Here is a 23,023-nt window from a genome sequence, read left to right as displayed (position 1 = left end):
TTCCACTCAAGAGAACTGGGAGGGACAGGTGACGCCTGCCCTTTTGGAAGGAGGTTTTTTGCAAACAAACGTTGTGACCTACAGCCCACCCACCTTAGGTATGGGTCTGGGGTCTCTATCCCACATACGTAAGCTGGGAATTCTACCTGCTCCTTCTGAGTTCACCCCTTTTTGGAAAGCAAGCCACTCTGGGCTCATTGTGAGTCACCCTAATTCTCTCTTGGGACCCACACCGATCTGTTCGGGGGCCTCCGTGTGGGAATGGGAGTGCAATTTTGAACTATACTTCACCTGATCTCGTCTCTGCACCAGGGTATTCTTCCCAACTTCACTGGCTTCACTTACAGCAAGGGGTTTTCCCTTTAAAAGTATGGCTTGGTCATTCGGCTTCATCTCTAATGGGGAACTGATTGGTATCTCCTCTCTGGGGCAAGGGAACTGTGACCTTGAGAGACCATTCTGCATTGCACTGGTGTGCCCTTTGCTTGGTATTTGACAGCAGCAGCCGTGCATAAGTACAGGTGGTGACAGTTCTGTTCCACCTTGTAGTCCACTAGGGTACACTTTGCAAAATGGGGAGATCAGCTTTGCTCCCATGAATGAAAGAAAAAATTTCACTGTAACACTGCTTGACCTCAGTACCCCTTGGACACCAATGGCCCTCTAAATTAGAACATCCTTCAACTAGAATTGTTTTATAAATGGGAAGGGAAATAGGATAGAGTTCCTTATGCATAGGCTTTTATACTATTGGATCTAAGGGAGACTTTTGGAATTAGTTTGGCTTTTATTTGGCATGTGTGCCCAAGTGTCTGGGTACATGAGTCCTAATACTGTTCTCTCTTCTGGTTTTGACCCTCATTAAGGGGGTCTTGGGAACTTGAATGCTGATTCAAGTTCTTTCGTAAGAGAAGCATGTGAATATGAGTGAGTGACAGGTATGTAGAAACTGAAGGAAATCTCACCCTGAAAACAGCCAAGATGGGGCTCTTCTGACATTCTGAAACTGTTTTTTTGTGTGTGCAATTAGTATTAAGCTAGCTTTCTAGGAGAAACATGCAGATCTTTGTGCCTTCAAGATGAAAATGATCTACCTGGACTTGCAGACTTGAATCATCTGTGATCCTGGGGTGGGGTGGGGTGGGGGGTGCTTTTTAAACTCAAACAGGTACAGTTTTAGATCTGTGTCTGTACATACATATGCATACTTATGCATACATTATAAATACAATGTGCCTCCATCTTCAAATTGCATTGCTAAGCTTGGTTTGTGGATGAGCTCTATTTTTAACTTGAGTGCTTATGTAAATTCTCAGAAATATAAAAAACTAGTCAGAATGAATTTCAGGGTCATATGATCTAGGAAATATTTACTATTAAACTGATATTTGGTATTAAATCTAGCCTTTAAGTGTGCTGGTTTAATATAGACATGTTTCTAGAGTCATAAGTATATTACTTTTATTGCATCTAAGAAAATCAATAAAGCTCATATTGTTATAAAATCTGTCAACAAGAAAAACTACGATGAAACACTTGAGTAAATTAAATGTAAGAGCTTCCCTTGTGGCTCAGATGATGAAGAATCCACCTGCAATGCAGGAGACCCAGGTTCAGTCCCTGGGTAAAGACGACTCCTTGGAGGAGGGCATGGCAACCCACTTTAGTATTCTTGCCTGGAGAATTCCATGGACAGAGGAGCCTGGTGGGCTACAGTCCATGGGGTCACAAAGAGTCGGACACAACTAGGCAAGTAACACTTTCACTTTCAAGAGGATTTCTAGGTAAAACATTTTTTCAAATGTTTTTAAAAAAGAAATATTTCAACACACAAGTAAAACACACAGTAAAAGCAGGTACGAAGAATGGAAATCCATTTTGTTAAATGGAAAAAAAGGTAATTCTGTCCTAGAGTTGGTTGTTTCTGAATGGTAAAGAACTCAGGAACAAAATAATATAGATATAGAAAGTTTTAGAAAGTTTGTGAAAAAGGAACACTTAGAAAAGTTCATGCGTGTGCCTGGTCAGTATTGGCTATGATTAGACTGAATTTAAGTAAATAAATTTTATTATCAAGAATAGGCTGATAATGCAAGACTAGAATTTGAATTTTTGGTTTTCTCTCTTTGCTTTCCCAGCAAAAAATAAAAGAGTGCTAAGCTGCTTTTGCCTTTTTGAGAGATCTAATTTTAACTTCATGTATTTACTTTTGAGATCTTTCATTGTCACTTTGGTTGGGTGAATGGTTGTTGTTTCACAGTGACTTATCATCTTCTTTGACTTTTTAGTATTTCTGACAAACGCCCCAAATATCAAATTCGATCTGAAGTTCTTTTGACCTCCAGCTAACTTTGGGGTGCTTCAGAGGAACCCTTGAGGCATCTCAGAGATTAAATTAATTAGGACAATTCAGTATGTTAAATTACGTGGGAAATATTGCCAAATGAGTGATAAGCCTCCTCAGGTTATATTGTGTGGGCAAATGTTTTTACATTCTTAAAATTATATGGAATACAACATTGTGAATCAACTATACTCCAATAATAATTTAAAGAAAATTAGATGGGGACTTCCCTAGCAGTCCAGTGGTTACGTCTCCATGCTTACACTGTATGGGGCATGCATTTGAGCCCTGGTCAGGGAACTAAGATCTCTGCATGCCACAGGGTGTGGCCAAATAATTAATAAAATAACATGGAATTTCTATAATTCTGGTGTGTCCTAACAAAACGTTACCCCGATTCTAGTTATCACAACCAAGTCTTCTGTCAGTTACATTGAGATCAGTTGTTTCACTGTACCTTTTAAGCCTTGTCACTCAGTTACTGTCCTACTGCTTTTGCAAAAGTGCTTCATCTTCAAGAAGACTCATAGGAAAGGCTTTTTGACATGCCCTGCGCTGCTGCTGCTGCTGCTGCTGCTGCTAAGTCACGTCAGTCGTGTCTGACTCTGTGTGACCCCATGGGCTGAAGCCTACCAGGCTCCTCCGTCCATGGGATTTTCCAGGCGAGAGTACTGGAGTGGGGTGCCACTGCCTTCTCCGTGGCATGCCCTAGTTTCTAATAAATTTCAAATCATACCCATGAACTGGGTAAGCAAGTAAAGAATCCTAAAAGGAAAACCTGGTGGCTTCATAAAAAATGTCAACAACAACAAAAAAGTATTGTAAAGTAAAATAAAGTAAAAAAAAAAAAAAAGAGTACTAAGGACTTCCCTTAGTGGTACTATGGGTAAGAATCCGCCTGACAATTCAGGGGACATGGGTTCGATCCCTAGTTCGGGCAGATTCCACATGCTTCAGGTCAACTAAGCCCCAGTGCAGCACAACTGCTGAGCCCACAGGCTGCAGCTACAGAAGCCTGCATGCCCTACGGCCAGTGCTCCACAACAAGAGAAGCACCTCAGCGAGAAGCCCGTGCACAGCTAGAGGGGAACGCCTGCTCGCTGCAACTAGAGGAAGTTAGTGCACAGCAACCAAGAGCCAGCACAACCAAAACTAAGTATGTTTTCGTAATGTTATTTGATATATATAATGCATTATGTTGAGAATAGATTTAAGATTCATATCTTTACATTCAACTACAAATCTTTTGGGGACAAGATTTAGGGGACAAAAATTCCTTAAAACTGCTAGATTTACTGCTTGCAAATCTTATACATATATACAAAAAAATCTTTCATTTTTCTTTCTGTAGTACCTTAATTTTAAGATTAAAATTATTCCATCATAAAAGGAATGGGGTGTACACTGGAACATTTTCTAAAAATAGTTAACAGTAATTGTGTTTTCAAATGACAAACAGTTGCAAGGACCTGGTTTGTTTTCTCTTTTTAATGCTTTTTTCAGAATGATTTTTTTTTCAGTTTTATTGAGATATAATTGACATACAACATTATAGTCATTTAAGGTACAACCAAGAACCTGTTTTGTCTTTTTGTTGTTGTTGTATTTAAATGGCTAAGGGGCTTGCCTACTGCTGTCTCACAGACCAGGAACCCTCTCCCCTTTAGAGTTTTAGGAAAACTCTTAGCATCAGAAGAGTTTGTCAGACTCCCCTTGGTAGCTATTCTGTTCCCCAAATGGGGAGGGGGGTGCACTGGGGCACTAAACTTCCTCAAGAGCCAACCTATGTAAAATATTTTTCCTTCTCTAAAGGTCCCCCTGTCTATGTGACTATCTGCCTTTGGTGCTCTGTCCTCAGAGCTTGGACTCGCAAGTCGAGAAGTTTTTTTCTGGGGCCATTAGTAAATCTTTCCACTTACATCCACATCCTGCCTCCAATCACAACAGTCTATGACTCTATAGTACTGCAGGTTTAGATGCGCTGTTCGTGTATTTTTTTCTTAATCCATATAAGTAAGTCAACCTAAGGAGTCAGGGAAACATGAATTTGAAACATTCCTCCAAAGTTACCCTATAATCTTGAATAAATTGCCCTTTGAACTCTTTAACTTACTGTCTTCATCTACAAAACAGAAAGCAGCCACATAAGGCTTTGAGGATTAAATTTTAAAACACTTAAGCAGAGGGTCTGGCTCACAATGCAAATGTTTGTAAACAAATTATAAGATTTGCAGATATTTTAGTCATTGTGAAAAGTCTGTCATACTCTGAAGAACCTGAATCCTCCCTCTCCCTTTTCATGTTGTACAGTATTATATTTTAACTTTTGTGTATACTACAGTATGCTCACCACCAAAAGTATCATTTCCATCCATTACCAGACAGTTGGTCCCCTTTACACATTTCAGCCTCCCCTACCCCTTGCCCCTCTGGGAAGTACTACTCTATTCCCTGGATCTATGTATTTTTATTTGGTTTGGTTTGTTCCTTTATTAAAAAATATTTTATATTCCACATGAGTGAAATCATACAGTATTTTTCTTTCTCTGTCAGACTTTATGCTAATTGAAAATAATACCATCAAGGTCCATCCAAGTATATCAAGATTTCATTTTTTTCTTTTTTTTATGGTTGAGTAGGATTCCACTGTGTAATATACACCACATCCTTTTTATCTGTTCATCTGTTAATGGACAGTTAGGTTGCTTCCATATCTTGGCTATTATAAATAATGCTGCAATAAATATGGAGGTGCACATTATCTTTTTGAATTAGTGTTTCCCTTTCCTTCAAATAAACACCCAGGATTAGAATTGCTGCATCATCCCTCCCTTTTTAAACTTTACAATAGTGTAAGTGAAATATGTTATCTTTCCCTTTTGCCCATAAAACTATCATAACCGCATTTTAACACAGATATAATTTCTCTCTCAGCTTAAAAAAATTAATATGAGTGTACCATGAAATCAAATTTGGACACACACACCTTAGAGAACATGGGTAGGAGTAAGTAATTTATATAACAAATTAAAGCACTCTAAACTGTTTATAAAACTAGAGATACATATTTAAGATTCTAGTCAAATAAACATATCCATTTGCTTAGCTATCTTGCTCTACCAAATAATGTGGGTATGGGCACTAATATTTGGATACTCAAAATACCATACAAAATGTATCCTACAAACTGTAATGATTGGTCAACTTACAAGCACAGTAGAATTTAGGAACTTGGCTTCCCTGGTGGCTCAGCTGGTAAAGAATCCGCCTGCAATGAGGGAGACTTGGGTTCGATCCCTGGGTTGGGAAGATCCCCTGGAGAAAGGAAAGGCTACCCACTCCAGTATTCTGGCCTGGAGAATTCCATGGTCCATGGGGTCACAAGAGTCGGACACAATTGAGTGATTTTTCACTTTCACTTTACTTAGCAAGAAGCAAACTTATTCCTATGCCAAACATTTTAATCATCTACACTCTAATCAAATTCTTAAATCCCTTCTCAAAGACTCAGAAACAGACTCACGCTAAAATAGACAAAAGGTAGTGGTTACCAGGTCATAAAAAGGTACATGAGGACTTCCCTGGTGGTGCAGTGGGTAAGAATCTGCCTGTCAATGCAGAGTATACGTGCTCAATCCCTGGTCCAGGAAGATTCTACATGCCATGGAGCAAATACGCCTGTGCACAAGCCACAGCTACTGAGCCCGTGCGCCTAGAACCTGTGCTCCACAACAAGAGAAGCCACCACAATGAGAAACCGGTGCTCCACAACTAGAGAGTAGCCCCTGCTCACTGCAATGAGAGAATACCCGCTTAAAGCAACAAAGACCAGCATTGCCAAAAATAAAGAAATAATTTTTAAAAGGTACATGACATCTTTTATATAAGAATGTATTCATGTTACTAAATTCAAAGCATCTGGAATTGGCAATTTCTTTTCTTTATGAGATGTACACACTTTCCCTGGATACAAATATATACAGAACTCACATAAGAGAATAAAGGGCAGCAGAACAGGCTATCTCAAAACAGCAAATGTAGAGAGAGGCTTTCTCTGAACTCCCCTTTATCTACCTAGAGACAGAGCCCCCAAAAGGAACTAAAGTATCATAGATCCCTCCCCGAGGGATTTAACCAGGGAAGATGGCCTCTTAACTCCCCTTTATCTACTAAAGACAGAGGCCCCCAAAGGAACTAAAGTATCATAGATCCCTCCCCGAGGGATTCAACCAGGGAAGATGGCCTCTTAACTCGCCTTTATCTACTAAAGACAGAGGCCCCCAAAGGAACTAAAGTATCATAAATCCCTCCCTGAGGGGTTCAACCAGGGAAGACGGCCTCTTAACTCCCCTTTATCTACTAAAGACAGAGCCCCCAGAAGGAACTAAAGTATCATAGATCTCTCCCCGAGGGATTCAACCAGGGAAGATGGCCTCTTATCACAGCAGAAGAGGCTGACACCACACCCAAACTTTGTTACGCAGTATCACACCTCTTTTTCTACTCTTCTAAGGGCCCCGTCTATTTTTCCTAAGTTATCTACTCTCACCTAAGACACCTACGTCCCCCTTTCCCTGTTAGGATCGTAGTTTAGCCTGCATTCTAAAGCTACCTCTGAGTTGCTCATTCTCCTGTGTATCTTCCATGTCTACATGAGTGTAAAGCATTAATGAACTTGTTTTTCTTCTTGTTAGTCTTCTATTACAAGGGGTCTCAGGCAAGCATTGGAAGGATAGAAGCAAACTTTTTCTTCCCCTACAAGATCATCCATCATCTTAATTTTCTTCTTTAAAAAAATATTACTTATTAATTTATTTGGCTGCAATGGGTCTTAGTTGGGGCATGTGGGATCTAGCTCCCTGACCAGGGATCACATCCAGGCCCCCTGCATTGGGAGTTTGGAATCTTTAGCCACTGGACCACGAGGGGAGTCCCAATTATTTGATTTCTTAACCAATTACACTTAAAGCTGTTTTAAGAAGGCACAATTGTGATCAACAACATCATATCATCACCTGACTTAATTAAGAAAGTATTTATCTGGTAAAAATAATTACCTGATAGCAGTCTCCTTTAAGATTGTCTAAGACATCACCACACGTTTTTCGCATGTATTTCTTACATCCGTCAATCACCATTTGGTCAATGTTCAAAATAGGTTAAGGAGAAATTTCCCCTGTATTTGAACATGTCAAAGGATTCTGAAATACTTTTTTAAAAGGTAAAGATGAACATAACATTTTTCACACTAATTTGGGTATCATATAGTTTAAAACAATGATGAATGTGACAATGACTTCATTTGGGCACCAAGGACACTCAACAGGCACTGCATTATGGAGAAGCCATCTCAGCAACTGCTGGGCAGTCGACACGGTACAAAGGTTGCCTGCTCTTTAATTCTCAGTTCTGCTGCTTTGTTGGTGGCCTGTTGGTAGCCATATAAATAGGCTACTGGTGCTAAGCTGAAATCTTTGTTCAAAGTAATCTTATAACATTAACTGTAGTATTAAGACAAAAAAGGAGGAAGGGAACAAAGTTCACCAAACTTAATCTCTTATACAGCAAAGGATATCTCTACCATAGTCACCATCTTTGGTTTCAGTTTGACTATTTCACATAATATGCCCCCATCTCCACCTCCCAGAATCAGTACATCTTTGCCACTGTAATCTTCTTTGCCACTGCCCATGATGGCCCGGGTATACGCCAAATCACTTTCCGCCAAATCTAGGGAGGAGAAACATCCAAAATGGTGACTTAACCAAAGCCTCCGAGTACCCGACTTATCATTCCCGAAACTGCTAGAATCTAGAAAATTCAGACGTTTTCCTTTTCAGTCTTTAAAAACTCAGTATATAGAGTTTTGGTGTGTTTTTTTTCCTTTTGGATTGTGGCCTTTTCTTCATCCCTACTCATCTAACACCCAACATGTTGCCTACATAGATTATACACATATATAGTTTAGTTTAGAAGAAAATTCAGTCTTTAGCCTGTTCTAATATGATAATTAACAAGCAACTGCATATTTCCAGATGAAATATAACAGCAGAGTTGCTTCAAAAGAATATGAGAGGGAGAAAAGTGACTGGAGTTTAAGGGAAACAAGACTGGCCAGGAGTTGATCACTGTTGACACTCAATGGTGAGTATACGTGGGTTCATCTTACTGTTCTGTCTACTTTGGTTTGAAATTTTCCACAACTATGACTTCCTAATAAATAAGCAATTAATATAAAATAACCAACAAGGATCTACTGTATAGCACAGGGAACTAGACTCAATATCTTAACAATAACCCGTAAGAGAATGTTAATAAATATGTATTTTATATCTATGTATACATAAAAAAAAGAATGTTAAGACAAAGTTTTCATGGCTCTACTATAAAATATGAAAACTCAGACAAGCCACAGGTAAATCTAATGTAAATATTCATCTCAAAAACCAAACACACACAAAAGTAACCAGCAGTGCCCAATGACACACCTGGACAAACCCACAATGGTGGTATGTCAGGAAAACACAATCTAAAATTGTCACTTTGTTATATGATTGGGGTAGAGATGGAATACTTACTAACATCCCCACTGAGGATGAGAATATTCCCAAATTGCTTTGAGTGTAAAATTTTAATGTTCTGGTAAGGTGAGTCTTCATCATACACCACTTTATCGATGTCGTACTCAACCAGGCGACCATCAGCAGTGGGCCAGTATCTGTCAATGGCCCCTCCTCGAACTATGGGTGGTAATCTGGAAAAAAAGGTAAAGAAGGAAAACAGGAATGAGCCTTACAACAAACTGCTTAGGTGAGGCTGCCGTAAAAGAAGACCTAGGAACAAGAATGTTCCACATGGAGCCACATAGCCTCAGACAGACTCCTAAATAGTATACAACCAACCTAAAACTTGAACTTTGAGGACTATGTAAGAATGGCCACTACCAAATTTCAACACTGTTATATATTAAGAATTAACTTGGGGCTTCCCTGGTTAGAATCCGCCTGCCAATGGAGAAGACATAGGCTCAATCCCTGGTCCAGAAGATGCCACAAGCCATGGAGCAACTAAGCCCATTCACGACAACTGCTGAGCCTGTGCTCCGTGTGTGCGCTCAGTTGCCAACTCACTAACTCTTTGTGACTTCATGGGCTGCAGCCCACCAGGTTCCCCTGTCCATGGGATTTTCCAGGCAAGAATACTGGAGCCTGAGTTTTAGAGCCCCGGAACCATAACTACTAAGCCCACATACTTGCAGCAACTACTGAAGTCCATGCTCCACAAGAAGAGAATGAGGAAGCCCTCACAGCATAACTAGACGGTAGCCCCCACCTGCCACAACTAGAGAAGAGCCCAGGCAGCAACAAAGACCAGGCATGCCCAAAATAAACAAACAAATAACTTAAAAAGCACCTCTGCAAAAAAATTTATTTATTTGTCTGTGTCAGGCCTTAGTTGCTGCATGCATAATCTTTAGCTGCAGCAAGCAAACTCTTAATTGCAGCATGTGGGATCCAGTTCCCTGACCAGGAGTCAAACCAGGGCCCCCTGCATAGGGAGCTTGGAGTCTCAGCCACTGGACCACCAGGAGAGTCTCAAGAATTTACCTTTTTAAAAAACCTTTCTGTAATACTATAAATTTTCCCTAAAAAATTTTTTTTTAAGTTGAAGGAGAAAACGGCCACTAGAGACATCATGCTTCACGCCCAAATACCCTAGCAGGAAGGACTCCCAAGAATGCCTGCATCACCGCTTTGCCACTAGCACATGCATCCGAGCGCACACACATGTAATGCCATCACCTAGCTCAGAAACCATGTTTAAGTGTTCCCACCTGCCCAACTATCTCCTTCATAACCATTCTACTTTTGACTAAGAATCCCAAACTGCATTTTGCTTTTCTACCCTCATTTCATCTAAAATAGATAGTTGTCACTGCCATCCCTTCCCCGGGCGTTTCATGACTTTCACATCTCAGCAAAGTCCAGGCCAGGAGTTCTACAGAAAATCCCTCAGGTGGGTTTGCCTGAAGATCTCTTCAGTAGGGTCACGTTGGCACATTATGCAACCATCACATCAGGGACACTGAGACGTATGCCTGTCCTAATTGGTAATGCTAAGTGTGACCATGTAGTTAAAGCCAATGCCCCCAAGATCCCTCCATTTGCAAAGGTACCTTCTGTCCCTTTGTAATTATGAAGCAGGGTGTGGGGAGGGGGGACTGCGGGCAAGTCCATGAAATCCGAGTCAAGAAAACCGGGTCAAGTTCCTGATCTCAACACACCTTCACCAGTGGCGTCGAGAAGATTCTTGCCTGAACCAATTATTATGAGAATGTCTGCCAACTGATGATTTTCTCATTCAGTCCTTTTTGTAAATCCTGAGTATCTTACACAGAGTGAGTAACTAGAAACTGCCAGCAGAGGTCACTACATGACAGGGAAAACCAGACTTAGAAAGGGGGCTTGGCAAATGAAGAGGAACACAAACAAGGTGAGAGCTCACCGCGCACACACCACAACCACGTGCAAGTTCTACGTCCTCAAATACAGCAGGGTTCACAGTAAGCAAACCCCAGGTACCTAAAATGCTGGGCTACCTCCGACTTGCTCTCAAACGTCTTTGCTCTCCCTGCTCACTTGTTTCCAAGAATACAGTCTGAACCTGTTACAGGTTAACAAGGCTTTCAGTGAAGAAATACTGCGTCCGTGCTAAGTCTCATCAGTCATGTCCTACTCTGTGTGACCCCATGGACTGTAGCCCACCAGGCTCCTCTGTCCACGGAATTCTCCAGGAAAGAATCCTGGAGTGGGTTGCCAATCCCTTCTCCAGGGGATCTTCCTGACCCAGGGGGTCGAACCCATCATCTCTCACGTCTTCTGCACTGGCTCTGGGAAGCCCCATGAGGAAATACTAGTATCTGTCAAAGGCACTGAATTTACAAAGCAAGTTTCCATAAACTATCATTTACTCGCAACTCCTCCTGATTTAACCACTTCTTCATCTTCTGGAACAAATGCAGCTGTTGGAATGAGAGAGCTAACTGTTTTTCTTGTAAAATGTCGTTGCCCCGGCAGGACAACCCCCGTGAGCAGGCAAACGGGACTTGGGAGAAGCGTCTCCCACCCCTGGCTGATGAGCGGAGCCCCTGTGACACTGGATGGAAGCAACATCAACTCAAGGGCTTCTGGGGGAGGAAATCCACCCCTCGGGGTTGACAGCCAGCCAGCTATTGGCAGTTACTGAACTCTTGCACAAAACCAATGTAAACAATGTCCATTCTCAAATGTGTCAATGGTGCCTTAGGTGCAGGTAGAGTATTGCAACACAGTTGTTTTTGAAGAGATCCAAAGAAGCAAGGATCTTTAAGGATGGCTTCACCTTGATGAATTACTCATTCTATGATACCCAGCAGGACCCTGGGGGCTCCTAGGCACAAAAGTCTTTCTTTGTCCCTCCATTTCTTGACGACAGGAAATAGGCTTCCTTGAGCCTCCAGGATCTTCCCTGAGTTCCAGGGAGCAGGTTCAAACACATGCTAATCAGAGAAGGGAGGGGATATGGACACAAAGGAAGAACAGTCAGAAGAAACAATAGGGCAGCCTTGGAATAGAGTCCTGGTTCCCATCAAGGGATGCACACAAGGACATCTTTGAGAAGTTTGCAAAGACTGAAATTCTCACCAGGTAGGAGAAATTAAAGGTATGCTGCCCACAGGGGAGTAATCATTTCAGATGTTAATAATTCAGTCTCTAACAATGTCATTTCTCAGACAGCAAAGCGGCAACATTCTTGTCCTTTTGAGGCCAAAAACAAAGGGCCTACAACAAAGTATTCCCAATAACTTCCTGCCCCCTCCACCCTGACTTTATAAAAAGATGTAAAAACAGTGGCAAGGAAAAACAAGGCCTGTGCTGTGTTTTGAACTGAAATCGGAAGTGTAACTGCACTCTCACTTCAAAAATTCCCACACCACAACCACACAGGAACCAGATTTCATGAGTGCTGAGGCCCATAAACGCATTTCATCTATTCATTCACTCCTAGAAGTAACCCCAATAAAAACCACACCAATAAAAACAAAAATCTGGCATGTTGATGTTGGCCAATTCTTTATCACCCAACTAAAGACACAGTGGGAACCCATTCTATTCAGATGGATCAATTCCGGAAAGATTAGGTAAACTTTGCAAACAGGAAAAGAGGGAAATTTCAGAAGAGTGTGGGTGTGGACTAGTTCCTTGAGGATGAGGAAGGGCCTGAGGATCCATAAACTGAACTGGGGGGTAAATAAGTCTGGCTGCTCTGACAGATTTCAATCAAGCCGCCAAGTTCTATACTATGTCCTGCGGACCTGCTCTCTTCACAGGCAGTTTCCTGCCTTGCATTCAAGTTGGAGGTTAAACAAGTTTCTAATTATTTTACACCAGCCCTGGGGCTTTCCTCCAGGCTGATCAAATTTAGCAGGATGAACCATTAATTACTTAAATATCCTTAAACAGCCAGTAAGGATTCCCTCTAGTGGAAAATGCCCTGAACTAGAGAAGTCTGTATTCTGGTCACTTCTAACAGTGATGGTCTGACCTTAATCAAGTCTCTCTGTATTACTGCGTCTATGTATTTGCCTTTATGAGCAAGCTGTTATTGTCGTTCAGTTGCTAAGTCCTGTCTGACTCTTTTCAACCCCATGGACTGCAGCATGCCAGGCTTCCCTGTCCATCAACATCTCCCGGAGCTTGCTCAAACTCATGTACATCAAGTCGGTAATGACATCCAACCATCTCATCCTCTGTTGTCCCCTTTTCCTCCTGCCTTCAATCTTTCCCAGCATCAGGGTCTATTCCAATGAGCCGGGTCTTCACATCAAGTGGCCAAAGTATTGGAGCTTCAGCATCAGTCCTTCAGAATATCAGAATATTCAGGACTGATTACCAGGACTGACTGGTTTGAACTCCTTGCTGTCCAGGGACAGACCCATTTTGGGGGTCCGATAAGGAACCACCCAGGCAGAGCAAGGCCAAACCACTCAGAATAACTTGTGCAGCCATGATTAATTCACATTCTTAATTCCCAGGACCTGCCAGACTCTACCCCTCCCAAAGAATGCCAAAACTTTACTTCTATCAAAGCTCTTCTAACATCTGACACCACTAGTACATACGTCTGTGCTGTCCAACATGTGTTGTCCAATATGGCAGTCACTAGCCATTAGCTAGTGACAAGAGGTAAGGAAATGAATTTTTTTTTACAGGTGGCATAGTAGCTGCACTCAACAAAAGCTTAATGGTCTTCATCATCAACTGAAAAGAACCTGTTAGGGGAAGCACACTGATTGAAACCGCCCACCTGGGCCAGGCACCATAGTAACCATTTGCATGAGCTGTTTTATGACAGGAGATCCTGATAAGGAATACGGAACTAATAAGTCACCACCAACCGGAAGAGTTTGGGAAAGGTCTTTTGACACCGCGTGTCCGTCCACTTCCCAGAATCCCTCTTGCTAGCATCCATCTTGGCTGAGTGATGCGTGTGCCACCAGGAAAGACTCTGAATTAGAATGAGTGGCCAGGGACTTCCCTGGTGGTCCAGTGGCTGAGACTCTGTGCTCCTAATGCTGAGGACCAGGGTTCGGTGCCTGGTCAGGGAACTAGATCCCACATGCTGCAACTGAGACCTGGCTCAGCCAAATAAAGACATATTTAAAAAAAAAAAAAAAAGAATGAGTGGCCAAAGACCACCCGGAAACTAATCCCATCACCATAAATCGCGAGACTGTGAGCCACCAGGCAGAGCAGTTCTCCTGGGTTCCCTTACCCTACTGCTCTCCACCTGGGTGCCCTTTCCCAATAAAACCTCTTGCTTTGTCAGCACATGTGTCTCCTCGGACAATTCATTTCCAAGTGTTAGACAAGAGCCCAGTTTCGGTCCCTGGAAGGGGTCTACCTTCCTGCAACAAACCCACTGGGGGTGCTCAAGGTAGGTTAGCTCTGATGGTCTTGCAATGTCAATATCATCCTACCTGAAAGCACTGAGGCAAATTTTCTATCATCCCACCCTGTCAAAATCTCTTAAAACTGCTTAATTATACTGTGGGGCCCAGAACTCTGAGGAAAGATAGATGATTTTTTTCTCTCAGCTGGACACAGTTGAGGAGCAGTTTTCTAGCTCCTCTTAGAGGTGCCAGCCCCATCTGATTCTCTGCGTTACAGTTTCACCCGTTGGTATCACTGTACATTCCTGACACACACACACACACACACACACTTCTTGCCATCAGGGCCATCTACATTAGCCTATCACACACACACACACACACTTCTTGCCATCAGGGCCATCTACATTAGCCTATCACACACACACACACACACACACACACACACACACACACACTTCTTGCCATCAGGGCCATCTACATTAGCCTATCTCACACACACACACACACACACACACACACACACACTTCTTGCCATCAGGGCCATCTACATTAGCCTATCTCACACACACACACACACACACACACACACACACACACACACACACACACACACACACACACACACACACACACACACACACACACACACACACACACACACACACACACACACACACACACACACACACACACACACACACACTTCTTGCCATCAGGGCCATCTACATTAGCCTATCAAGTGGCCAGAAGCAGAAGTTGACTGATCTTTTCCACATCTTACATAGACACTGCTACCACCATTGCGATTATTTTATTGATTGTTTTTATTGTTGTTTAGACACTCAGTTGTGTACAACTCTCTGCGACCTCATATACTGTAGCCTGCCAAGCTCCTCTGTCCACAGGATTCTCCAGCAAGAATACTGGAGTAGGCTGTCATGCCCTTCTCCAGGGGATCTTCCCACCCAGGGATCAAACTCACATCTCCTGCATTAGCAGGCAGATTCTTTATCATCTGAGCCACCAAGGAAGCCCATTTTATCAATGAACCAAATAGAAAAGAACGTTCAGGAGTGGACTTACCGCTTTACCCGCTCAGTACTGTCCTGACTCAATTCTTTCATTCTTTCTTCTACTTTGTTCAAAAGCTGCAATTACAAGAAAAGAAATCAATGGGCTTATCAAATAAGCTGAGTAGAGAGCTATATTACCGACCAGGAGGTGAAGGTCATGTTGACAGAGCTGTTACTCTGGCAGGTGTCCAGATGTAACTGTCCTCCCCCAGCTCTCCAGCAGCCTGCGGGCCTGGCCCAATTCCATACTCCCCTGCCATCTACCCCTCCCACTGCCAATCTCACTTCAGCCTATGGTATCAAGAGTATCAAAAGATATCCTAAGTAATAGGAAAGGGGAAGGCTCAAGGATATTGCAGCTATAATATCCTGGTTAAAGGTTTACATTCCCTCCAGTGCAAAGTCAAGTCATTACTCACTATTCAAATGGTCAAGGGAAAGATGAGAACCAGGTTACTAAAAATCACTTGAGGAACAATTATTTTTCTTCTAAAATCATTTATCTGAAGGCAGCCAAGTTTAAAATTAACTGGGAAGTCAGCAATTAGGTGAAAATGATTTTATCATTGAACTGAGCTGTTTTTGTGATCCTTAAATACTTGAGTAAATAAAAGTGGAAAACTGACACTATCGACTTCTTTGCCTTGTGCATCGCCGTCGTAGCTCTGAAGATCCAGCAACACCAATCCATGCGGGTAAATTCTCAAATTGGCAAAGCTACAGAGGAGAGCATAATTGTAAGGTTAGGAACTGTATCATGGCACTCAAAGAAAAAAGGCACCAACCCAGTTAAAAGGCAAAACCACTGCTCTGTTTTTCCCCTAAATAACATAATTAACCCTGTGGCTTTCTTATTAGAGCCTCTTCATGGGGGCAGGGAGGCCAATCATTTAGGCAAGATTTTAGACAGAATCATCAAGTGCTAAGGTTTTCAAACAGGTTATTTGGCCCAGAAAGTGATTCAGCAGGAAGTCCTGTGAATCTCATTCTTAAGAAGGTTCCTCAGCAGTGACTGATCCCTCCTTAAAAGGATGGGAGGGTGGGGCAGAGCAAACTCAGTTCTCCCAATTTCCCTCGGAGTTCAAAACAGAGCCGTGTTTTTCTGACTGCAGGCAGGTGGTGGCTACATTCACTGAGTTAGCGGCCTGCAAGTCAGATCCAGCTTTTGGCATGTTTTGTAAAGCATGCAGATCAAATATGCTTCTTACATTTTTAAAGAGTTGTTTAGGAAAAGAAAAGGAGCTCCTTACAGGAAAAGCTTTAACCTCTAATTCACTGTGTCTGACCAGCTTTTTTATGAAATAAAAATAGTGTATCACACATGCATGAGAATTATCTGAAGAAACTTTTCCTTCAATTAGACATGTATATTTGTATATATGCAGATATGTATGTACACATCTGATATAAAATCACTTCTTTTTTTAAATATTTATTTGGCTACACCAGTCTTAGTTGGGGCATGAGGGATCTAGTTCCCTGACTAGTGATCAAATCGGGCTCCCTGCATTGGAAGCAAGGAGTCTTAGCTATAGAACTATCAGGGAAGTTCTAAAATCACTTATCTCACTATAAGGTGTGGTTAAAGAAACATGTGAATAATAATACTAAATAAGATGAAGAATTCTGTTCAGAGAATACAAGCAGTGTGCTTGGATTGAAAAAGATAAATACAACTAGTTAATTTTCACCTTCAGCCCTTAAATGGCCTCAAAATCAAGCTCAGGCCAGGGACACCACTAACTCATGTACTCCTGAACTAGCTAATCACCCCCCACCCTAATCTGCCACACAAAGGAGAGGAGCTAGGGGTCAAAGAATGATAGAGAAATGCCACCTCTTAACCAGCTAGGTGGTTCTAGCAAAGAATCTTCCACCAGAGAACCGCAGGAAAACAGAGAATGCCAGAAGGTGGGGACAAGCACTGACCTCATCTGATTAAAAGCAAAAATAATGAAGGAGGAAAAGTTGCAAGGGGGCAGGGTGGGGGGGAATGGAGACCAAAAATAAGGTGACTGAGGACCAAGATCTTAGGCAGCATGGAGATGGGTCCCAGGTGAGCAAGTGAGAGAAAAGGAAGACCACTGTGGAAACAAGTCTTTAAACTAAGCACGTTAGTGACTTCCCTGATGGTCTAGTGGCTGGGACTCTGTGCTTTCCACTGCAGGGGGCCCGGGGTCCATCCCTGGTCAGGGAACTAAGAGCCACCAAGCTGCATGGCAAGGCCAAGGAAAAAAGTAAACTAAACATGTTAATTTTCTTTTCTGTTTTCAGAAGCCATTTCCAACAGCTCTTATCACTCAAAAACTCCTTTCCAGGAAGAATTCTAAGTCTTCTAGAAAACTGGGATTGGTGTCTAGGGTAGAAGATTCAAGAACTGAAGTAGAATGGTTGGCCCTGTCCAGCCCCAAAGGTCCTTAGGAGGTGGTAGGAGATAGATGCAAGGGGCTTCCCTGGTGGCTTCGCAGAAAAGAATCCGCCTGCCAATGTAGGAGATGTGGGTTCCATCCCCGGGCTGGGAAGATGCGCTGGAGAAGGAAATGGCAACCCACTCCAGTATTCTTGCCTCAAAAATTTCATGGACAGAGGAGCCTGGTGGACTTCAGTCTGTGGGGTTGCAAAGAGGGACACAACTGAGCGACTACACAAGACCTTCAAGGCTTCAGCTGGATTAGAGGAAGAACCTACAAGGGGGCAGAGAAGCAAGGTCTGATTTGCTGTGGTCCCCAAGTTATGGACCACACCTAGGACAGGGAGAGAGAGGGGCAGAGAGAATGGAGGAGAGAGGCCAGAAGCTGTAAGGCCAGCTGCAGACCTCTGCTTCCAGGAGACTTGCCAGTAACTGGGCGAGGACGGAAACAGTGGAGGGTCTGGGTGACCCTTGAGAGGAAATCACTTTAGATACATTGGAGGGATCTATTCCATACATACATGGGGGTTTGCTATGCAGTCAGAAATACAGATTTGGGCTTGAGGGCACTGGGGTTAGGGTTTCTTTGAGAGGTGTAGGTATGTTCACAGGGAAGAACTACATAGACTTACAAAAAGAATAAGAGAAGGGGAGGTGAGCTCAAAAGTACAAGTTTCCTTCACCTCACAACATTGTCTTTTGAGCCTAAGATGGGAGCGGGGGGTTCTTTTAATTAGAAAAACACGGGGGAGAATGTGGGACATTAATGAAACCTCGTGGAACTCTAGGACTTAGTTTCCATTGGGAGAAAAGAACGAAAGCCATCAAAAATACACAGGAGTTCACGTTTTAAAATTAATAGTGCAAATTACTAAGACTCTTAACAGTTTTAGACTCTAGAAGATACTACATAGACTTAGGAAAATACAGAGAACTCAGTGCACCAGAATCTTCTGGTATCAGTCATTTCTTTTTTCTTTTTCACTTGGCTGTACAGGCTCTTAGGTGCAGCATGCAGGATCCAGTCACCTGAGCAGGGATGGAACCCAGGCAGCCCCACATGGGGAGCAGTGTCCCAACCAGTGGACCACCAGGAAGTCCCCTGTTCTCAGTCATTTCTTAATTTAGGTTTCCTTCCCTAGTCTCAGGTTGACTTTCATTTCCATACTGATCAGAGAAAAAGTCTAGATAGATCATCTATAAAGTCTTAAGGAGAAAACAAAACCCCAAATCTTAAACTCCTGGATGCCCCTAGCTTCCTATCAAGCTCTTTGCAGACATTTTCATCCTGCATTTGACTACAGTCTGCATTAACTGATAACCACTTATTACAGTGCTACTCACAGTGGGGTCAACTGACCCACAGTATCAACATCCTCCGAGAGGAGGTTGCCTGACATACTATTTGGGGTGCGGCCCCAGACCTGCTGCAGCAGCAACCATTCGAGTGCAGCACAGCACATCTGGATCACTGCCTGCCAGTTCACACTGCTTATGCTGCCCGAGGCTTCTGAGTCTTGGGCACACAGAATCACCTGAGGGTCTTTAGAGAAACAGCAACCCTCAGTGGCCTTAATCTCTGGGGGCAGTGCCTAGACGTGGGATTCTGTGACATGATTCTACTGAGCAGCTAGAAGCACTGGACTCTAGTCCCCTCCTCAAAGATGCCAAAGGAGGAAAGGAAAAAAATTCTGGATGCCCTCCCCCCGCCACCACTCTTTCCATACACATAGAGCTGAAGCGCTCAGATCCGAATAGGAGCACTCACGGTCACCTCACCTGCCATTTTTGTTTATGTACGTCGCTAAATAGCCATGGTCCTGCCAGGTGTGCACTGACTCCGTCATCCCCTGCTCCTGGAAAATGGACTGGAGGCCTTTCAGAATGGTCTCACCATCAGCTGGAGAACAGGGGGAAAGGCAAGATGGTCAGATGAAACACTGAGAAGCAAAGCACAGTTTGATGAATGAACTTTTGAGAAACCCTGAACACAGCTATGGACATCACTTATCCCCTTTGTCATGAGCTAGAACTTTCTCAACACTATAGGGAGAGGCTGCAGATTACCAGGTAACACAGTAAGAATGGCAACACCAACCGCAGAAGAACTGTGCCAAAAATGCAGACGGATAATTCAGCCAACTAGAAACAGCACAACAAAACGTTCAGCCTAGCCAGAAATCAAATAAAAACACGATAAAAGACATTCCACTTTAGATGAAATAACTTAATGAGGATCTAGAGTACTAGAAAAGGGTTTCCATCCACTGTTGATGGGTATCATAAATGACTTCAAAACTTTTGACTCTGTATTCCAGGTGTTCTGCAATAAGGATGCCTTGTTTTTTATTATTGGGGAAAAACAAGAAATTGCACCACTCAGTAACCTACTTTTAATTGGCAGAAACTGAACAATTCAATATGCTACAACTTGCCAGGCATTCTGATGCCCCTCTCTCCCATCCCACCGGCTACCCCCCAACCCCCACCAAAGTGGAGCTCAAGTCAAGGACTGAGATCAAGGTTATAGAAACTGCATTAACCTCTGCAGGTTTACTTGCATCCAGAATCTTCAAGAACATCTAACAGTATGATACTTAGATGAAAAGCAAAATGCAATTAATTCTCTAGTTGTATCTGCCAAAGTACTCATTCCTTGAGAAGGTTAAGATAAAGAACCACAATGAGACAAAAGGAGTTACTCTGTACTGTCCCATGAGCCCACCACAGGCTGATGCTTTTTCCACATGAAGGAAAAGAGGGCAGGCTAAGAAGCGTCAAAACAAAGCACCCTGTGCTTAAACCAAGGGCAAAAAGAAAAAAAAAACAAAAAACAAAAACTGGAAGATCCACAGTTGACCGCAGTGTGGTTTCACAAGAAAATTACACTAGAATTCCTTCCATAAACTAAGGAGTGCCAAAATGGACTGGAAGAATTCCTTCAATCTACACAGAGTTGATCTCCAATGACATTTGGAACACCTTCCAGTGCACTTTTGTGCACTGGAATGAGGGCTACAAACTAGGTTCAGAGCCCACACTGGGCAGCAGATATGTCCTATTCTGGCCTATGCAGACATTTGTAACATGTAAGTTAACTGGCATTTGAAAACCAAACGATTTCATCTATTCCCACTGTTGAGGGTAGAAGAGTGACCCCCCCCCAACCCCCGCCAAAATATATGGCCACATTCTAACCCTCAGAACTTGGGAGTGCAACCTGATCTGGAAAAGGGTTTTTGCAGATGTAGTAGTTAATTTAAAGATGCCGAGATGGATTATCTTCGAGTATTCAGGTAGGTCCTAATTCCAGTAAGTTCTTATCAGAGACTGAAGCCTGGAAGACATAGGAAGGAGGAGCAGGAACAGGTGAAGACAGGGAGAGACTGGCATGTGATGGCCACCAGCCAAGAACATGCAGAGCCACCAGAAGTTGGAAGAGGCCAGTGAGGACTTGCCCTAGACCCCTTAGGGCAGCGTGGCCCTGCTGATACTCTGCTTTCAGACTCCAGCCTCCAAAACTGGGAGAGAATAGGCTTCTTGGAGAAGGAAATGGCAACCCACTCCAGTATTCTTGCCTAGAGAATCCCAGGGATGGGGGTGCCTAGTGGGCTGCCGTCTATGGGGTCGCACAGAGTCGGACACGACTGAAGCAACTTAGCAGCAGCAGCAGCAGCTTGAAGTCATCAGTTTGTAGTACTTTGTTACAACAGCCCTGGCTGACTAATACACCCACCAAAATATAGATTTTAACTTTGCTTAAAAAAACAAAAGCAAATGCAGTAGCAAAGATAGCAGGGAAGGAGTGATTTCGTTCATCTTCTCCATTTCCAAACACAGAGCAATTAGGGTAGCACTGCCAAACCTCACGGACAACATTTAGAACAAAACTGAACGACAGGCTGTGTGTATACCTACATAGCATGCCGTGTGTAGGCAGAGACAAGCATTCCCCGCCCAGAAACCTGTATGATACCACCAAGTGTGAGAGGAGCAAGTGGGCACAGCAAAGGGACTTCAAACCCCTCATAAAAATACCAACAGGAGCTCACCCCAAAGGGAGGGGCCCCCTGCTTTCAGACGGTGCCGCCTGGCAGGCCATGGGGCCCAGGGTCGGGTCAGGGAGTGTGGGGTTAGCCGAGCCCTGTGCTCAGCCAAATGACCTGAGGCCTCTTCAGGAAGGAGCCTTGAGTCCCACATCAGGAAGCGACCCCTGGAGGGGCATCCACACCACTGCCCCACCGGAGCACAATCACTGCCCAATGCAAGAGGCGACCTCCTGTCCCAGGTAAGAGTTTTGCTGGGAATGAGGGAGCCTATGTTTGGGAAACTCATTTGACAAAAAATAATCTAGCTGGCTTTGCTATTCTGAAAGTGGTTTTAGGAAGTTAAAAGGGGGAAGCTTGAATTTTATCCCCCAGAACCATGGTTCTAAGACTGAATTTGGCCCCTGGGGGGAAAAAAATTTCAATGTCAAAGTTGATACAAACATGTGATCTCGTTCTTTTTGGGTCTGAGAAGCCAGGGGTGGGGGGTCAGGCCACCGTGGAAGTGACCGAGCTCTGGGGCTGTGAAGACAAGTGCACCCGGCAGTACTTGAACTGTGACTAGGAAAGCCACTATGCAATTATTCAATCCCTCCTTGGCCAGAACAGATGTTTTCTGTTTTGAAAGTGTATAAAACAAATCATCACTCCCTGCAAATGGCCTCAGGCCCAAGTTCAGTTGGCACATTCCACAACTGAACACAAACCCCCATGATGGTGGAGGGGGCAGCGCTGGCAGGGCCACCCCGTGGGTCACTGGCCAGGCTGTGTGCTTAACCAGAGCCCCGGGGCTGAGCTGGAGCACACTCTATCCCTTGGGTAGGAAAAGGGGGTGTCTTTGTCTGGTACACACAAAGCCCTTGACTGCTAGCCAAGCCCAGCGTGGCGACCATCCTAGCAGAAAGGCAGAGGGGCTAACCTCCAGCCAGGTTGCAAATTGAAGAAAACACATTACAAAAGAAATCCAATTTAGTGTTCTTGTATGTCTATACTGTGGGCTTATTTCCCAATTCAGTAGAAATACCCTAGGTCTGAATGACCTTTCCGGCGGTCACCGCCGCCTAGCTCGTGTGGCCATCAAGTGTGCCAGCCTTGCCAGGGACACAGGGATCACGCCATTTTGTCCACTGTTCACCTCATGTCATATTCACCTTCCTCCAGACCTGGGTGCTCCCTTGTCAGCCAAGCTGCTCCCGGCCCTTGGAGAAGACTCCA

The 23,023-nt window shown here is 43.5% G+C and overlaps 1 protein-coding gene across 3 annotated transcripts in view; it reads right to left on the bottom strand.

Annotated features, from left to right (window-relative positions):
- The window catches only part of SMS (spermine synthase), a 49,670-nt gene that overhangs the window by 9,653 nt on the left and 16,994 nt on the right, over positions 1-23,023 (bottom strand). For all 3 annotated transcript variants that reach the window (XM_060407738.1, XM_060407739.1, XM_060407740.1), the window contains exons 2-7: positions 19,542-19,662; positions 15,979-16,069; positions 15,363-15,427; positions 8,923-9,098; positions 7,920-8,074; positions 7,402-7,491 (exon numbers count right to left, since the gene is read on the bottom strand). In XM_060407738.1, coding sequence (XP_060263721.1) covers positions 7,402-7,491; positions 7,920-8,074; positions 8,923-9,098; positions 15,363-15,427; positions 15,979-16,069; positions 19,542-19,662 — 698 coding nt within the window. The remainder of the gene's footprint in view (positions 1-7,401; positions 7,492-7,919; positions 8,075-8,922; positions 9,099-15,362; positions 15,428-15,978; positions 16,070-19,541; positions 19,663-23,023) is intronic.

Source organism: Ovis aries, chromosome X (genome assembly GCF_016772045.2).
Source record: "Ovis aries strain OAR_USU_Benz2616 breed Rambouillet chromosome X, ARS-UI_Ramb_v3.0, whole genome shotgun sequence".
Classification (NCBI taxonomy): domain Eukaryota; kingdom Metazoa; phylum Chordata; class Mammalia; order Artiodactyla; family Bovidae; genus Ovis; species Ovis aries.
The sequence above is the reverse complement of the archived record's forward strand: the minus strand, read 5'-3'. Positions and strand labels throughout refer to the sequence as shown.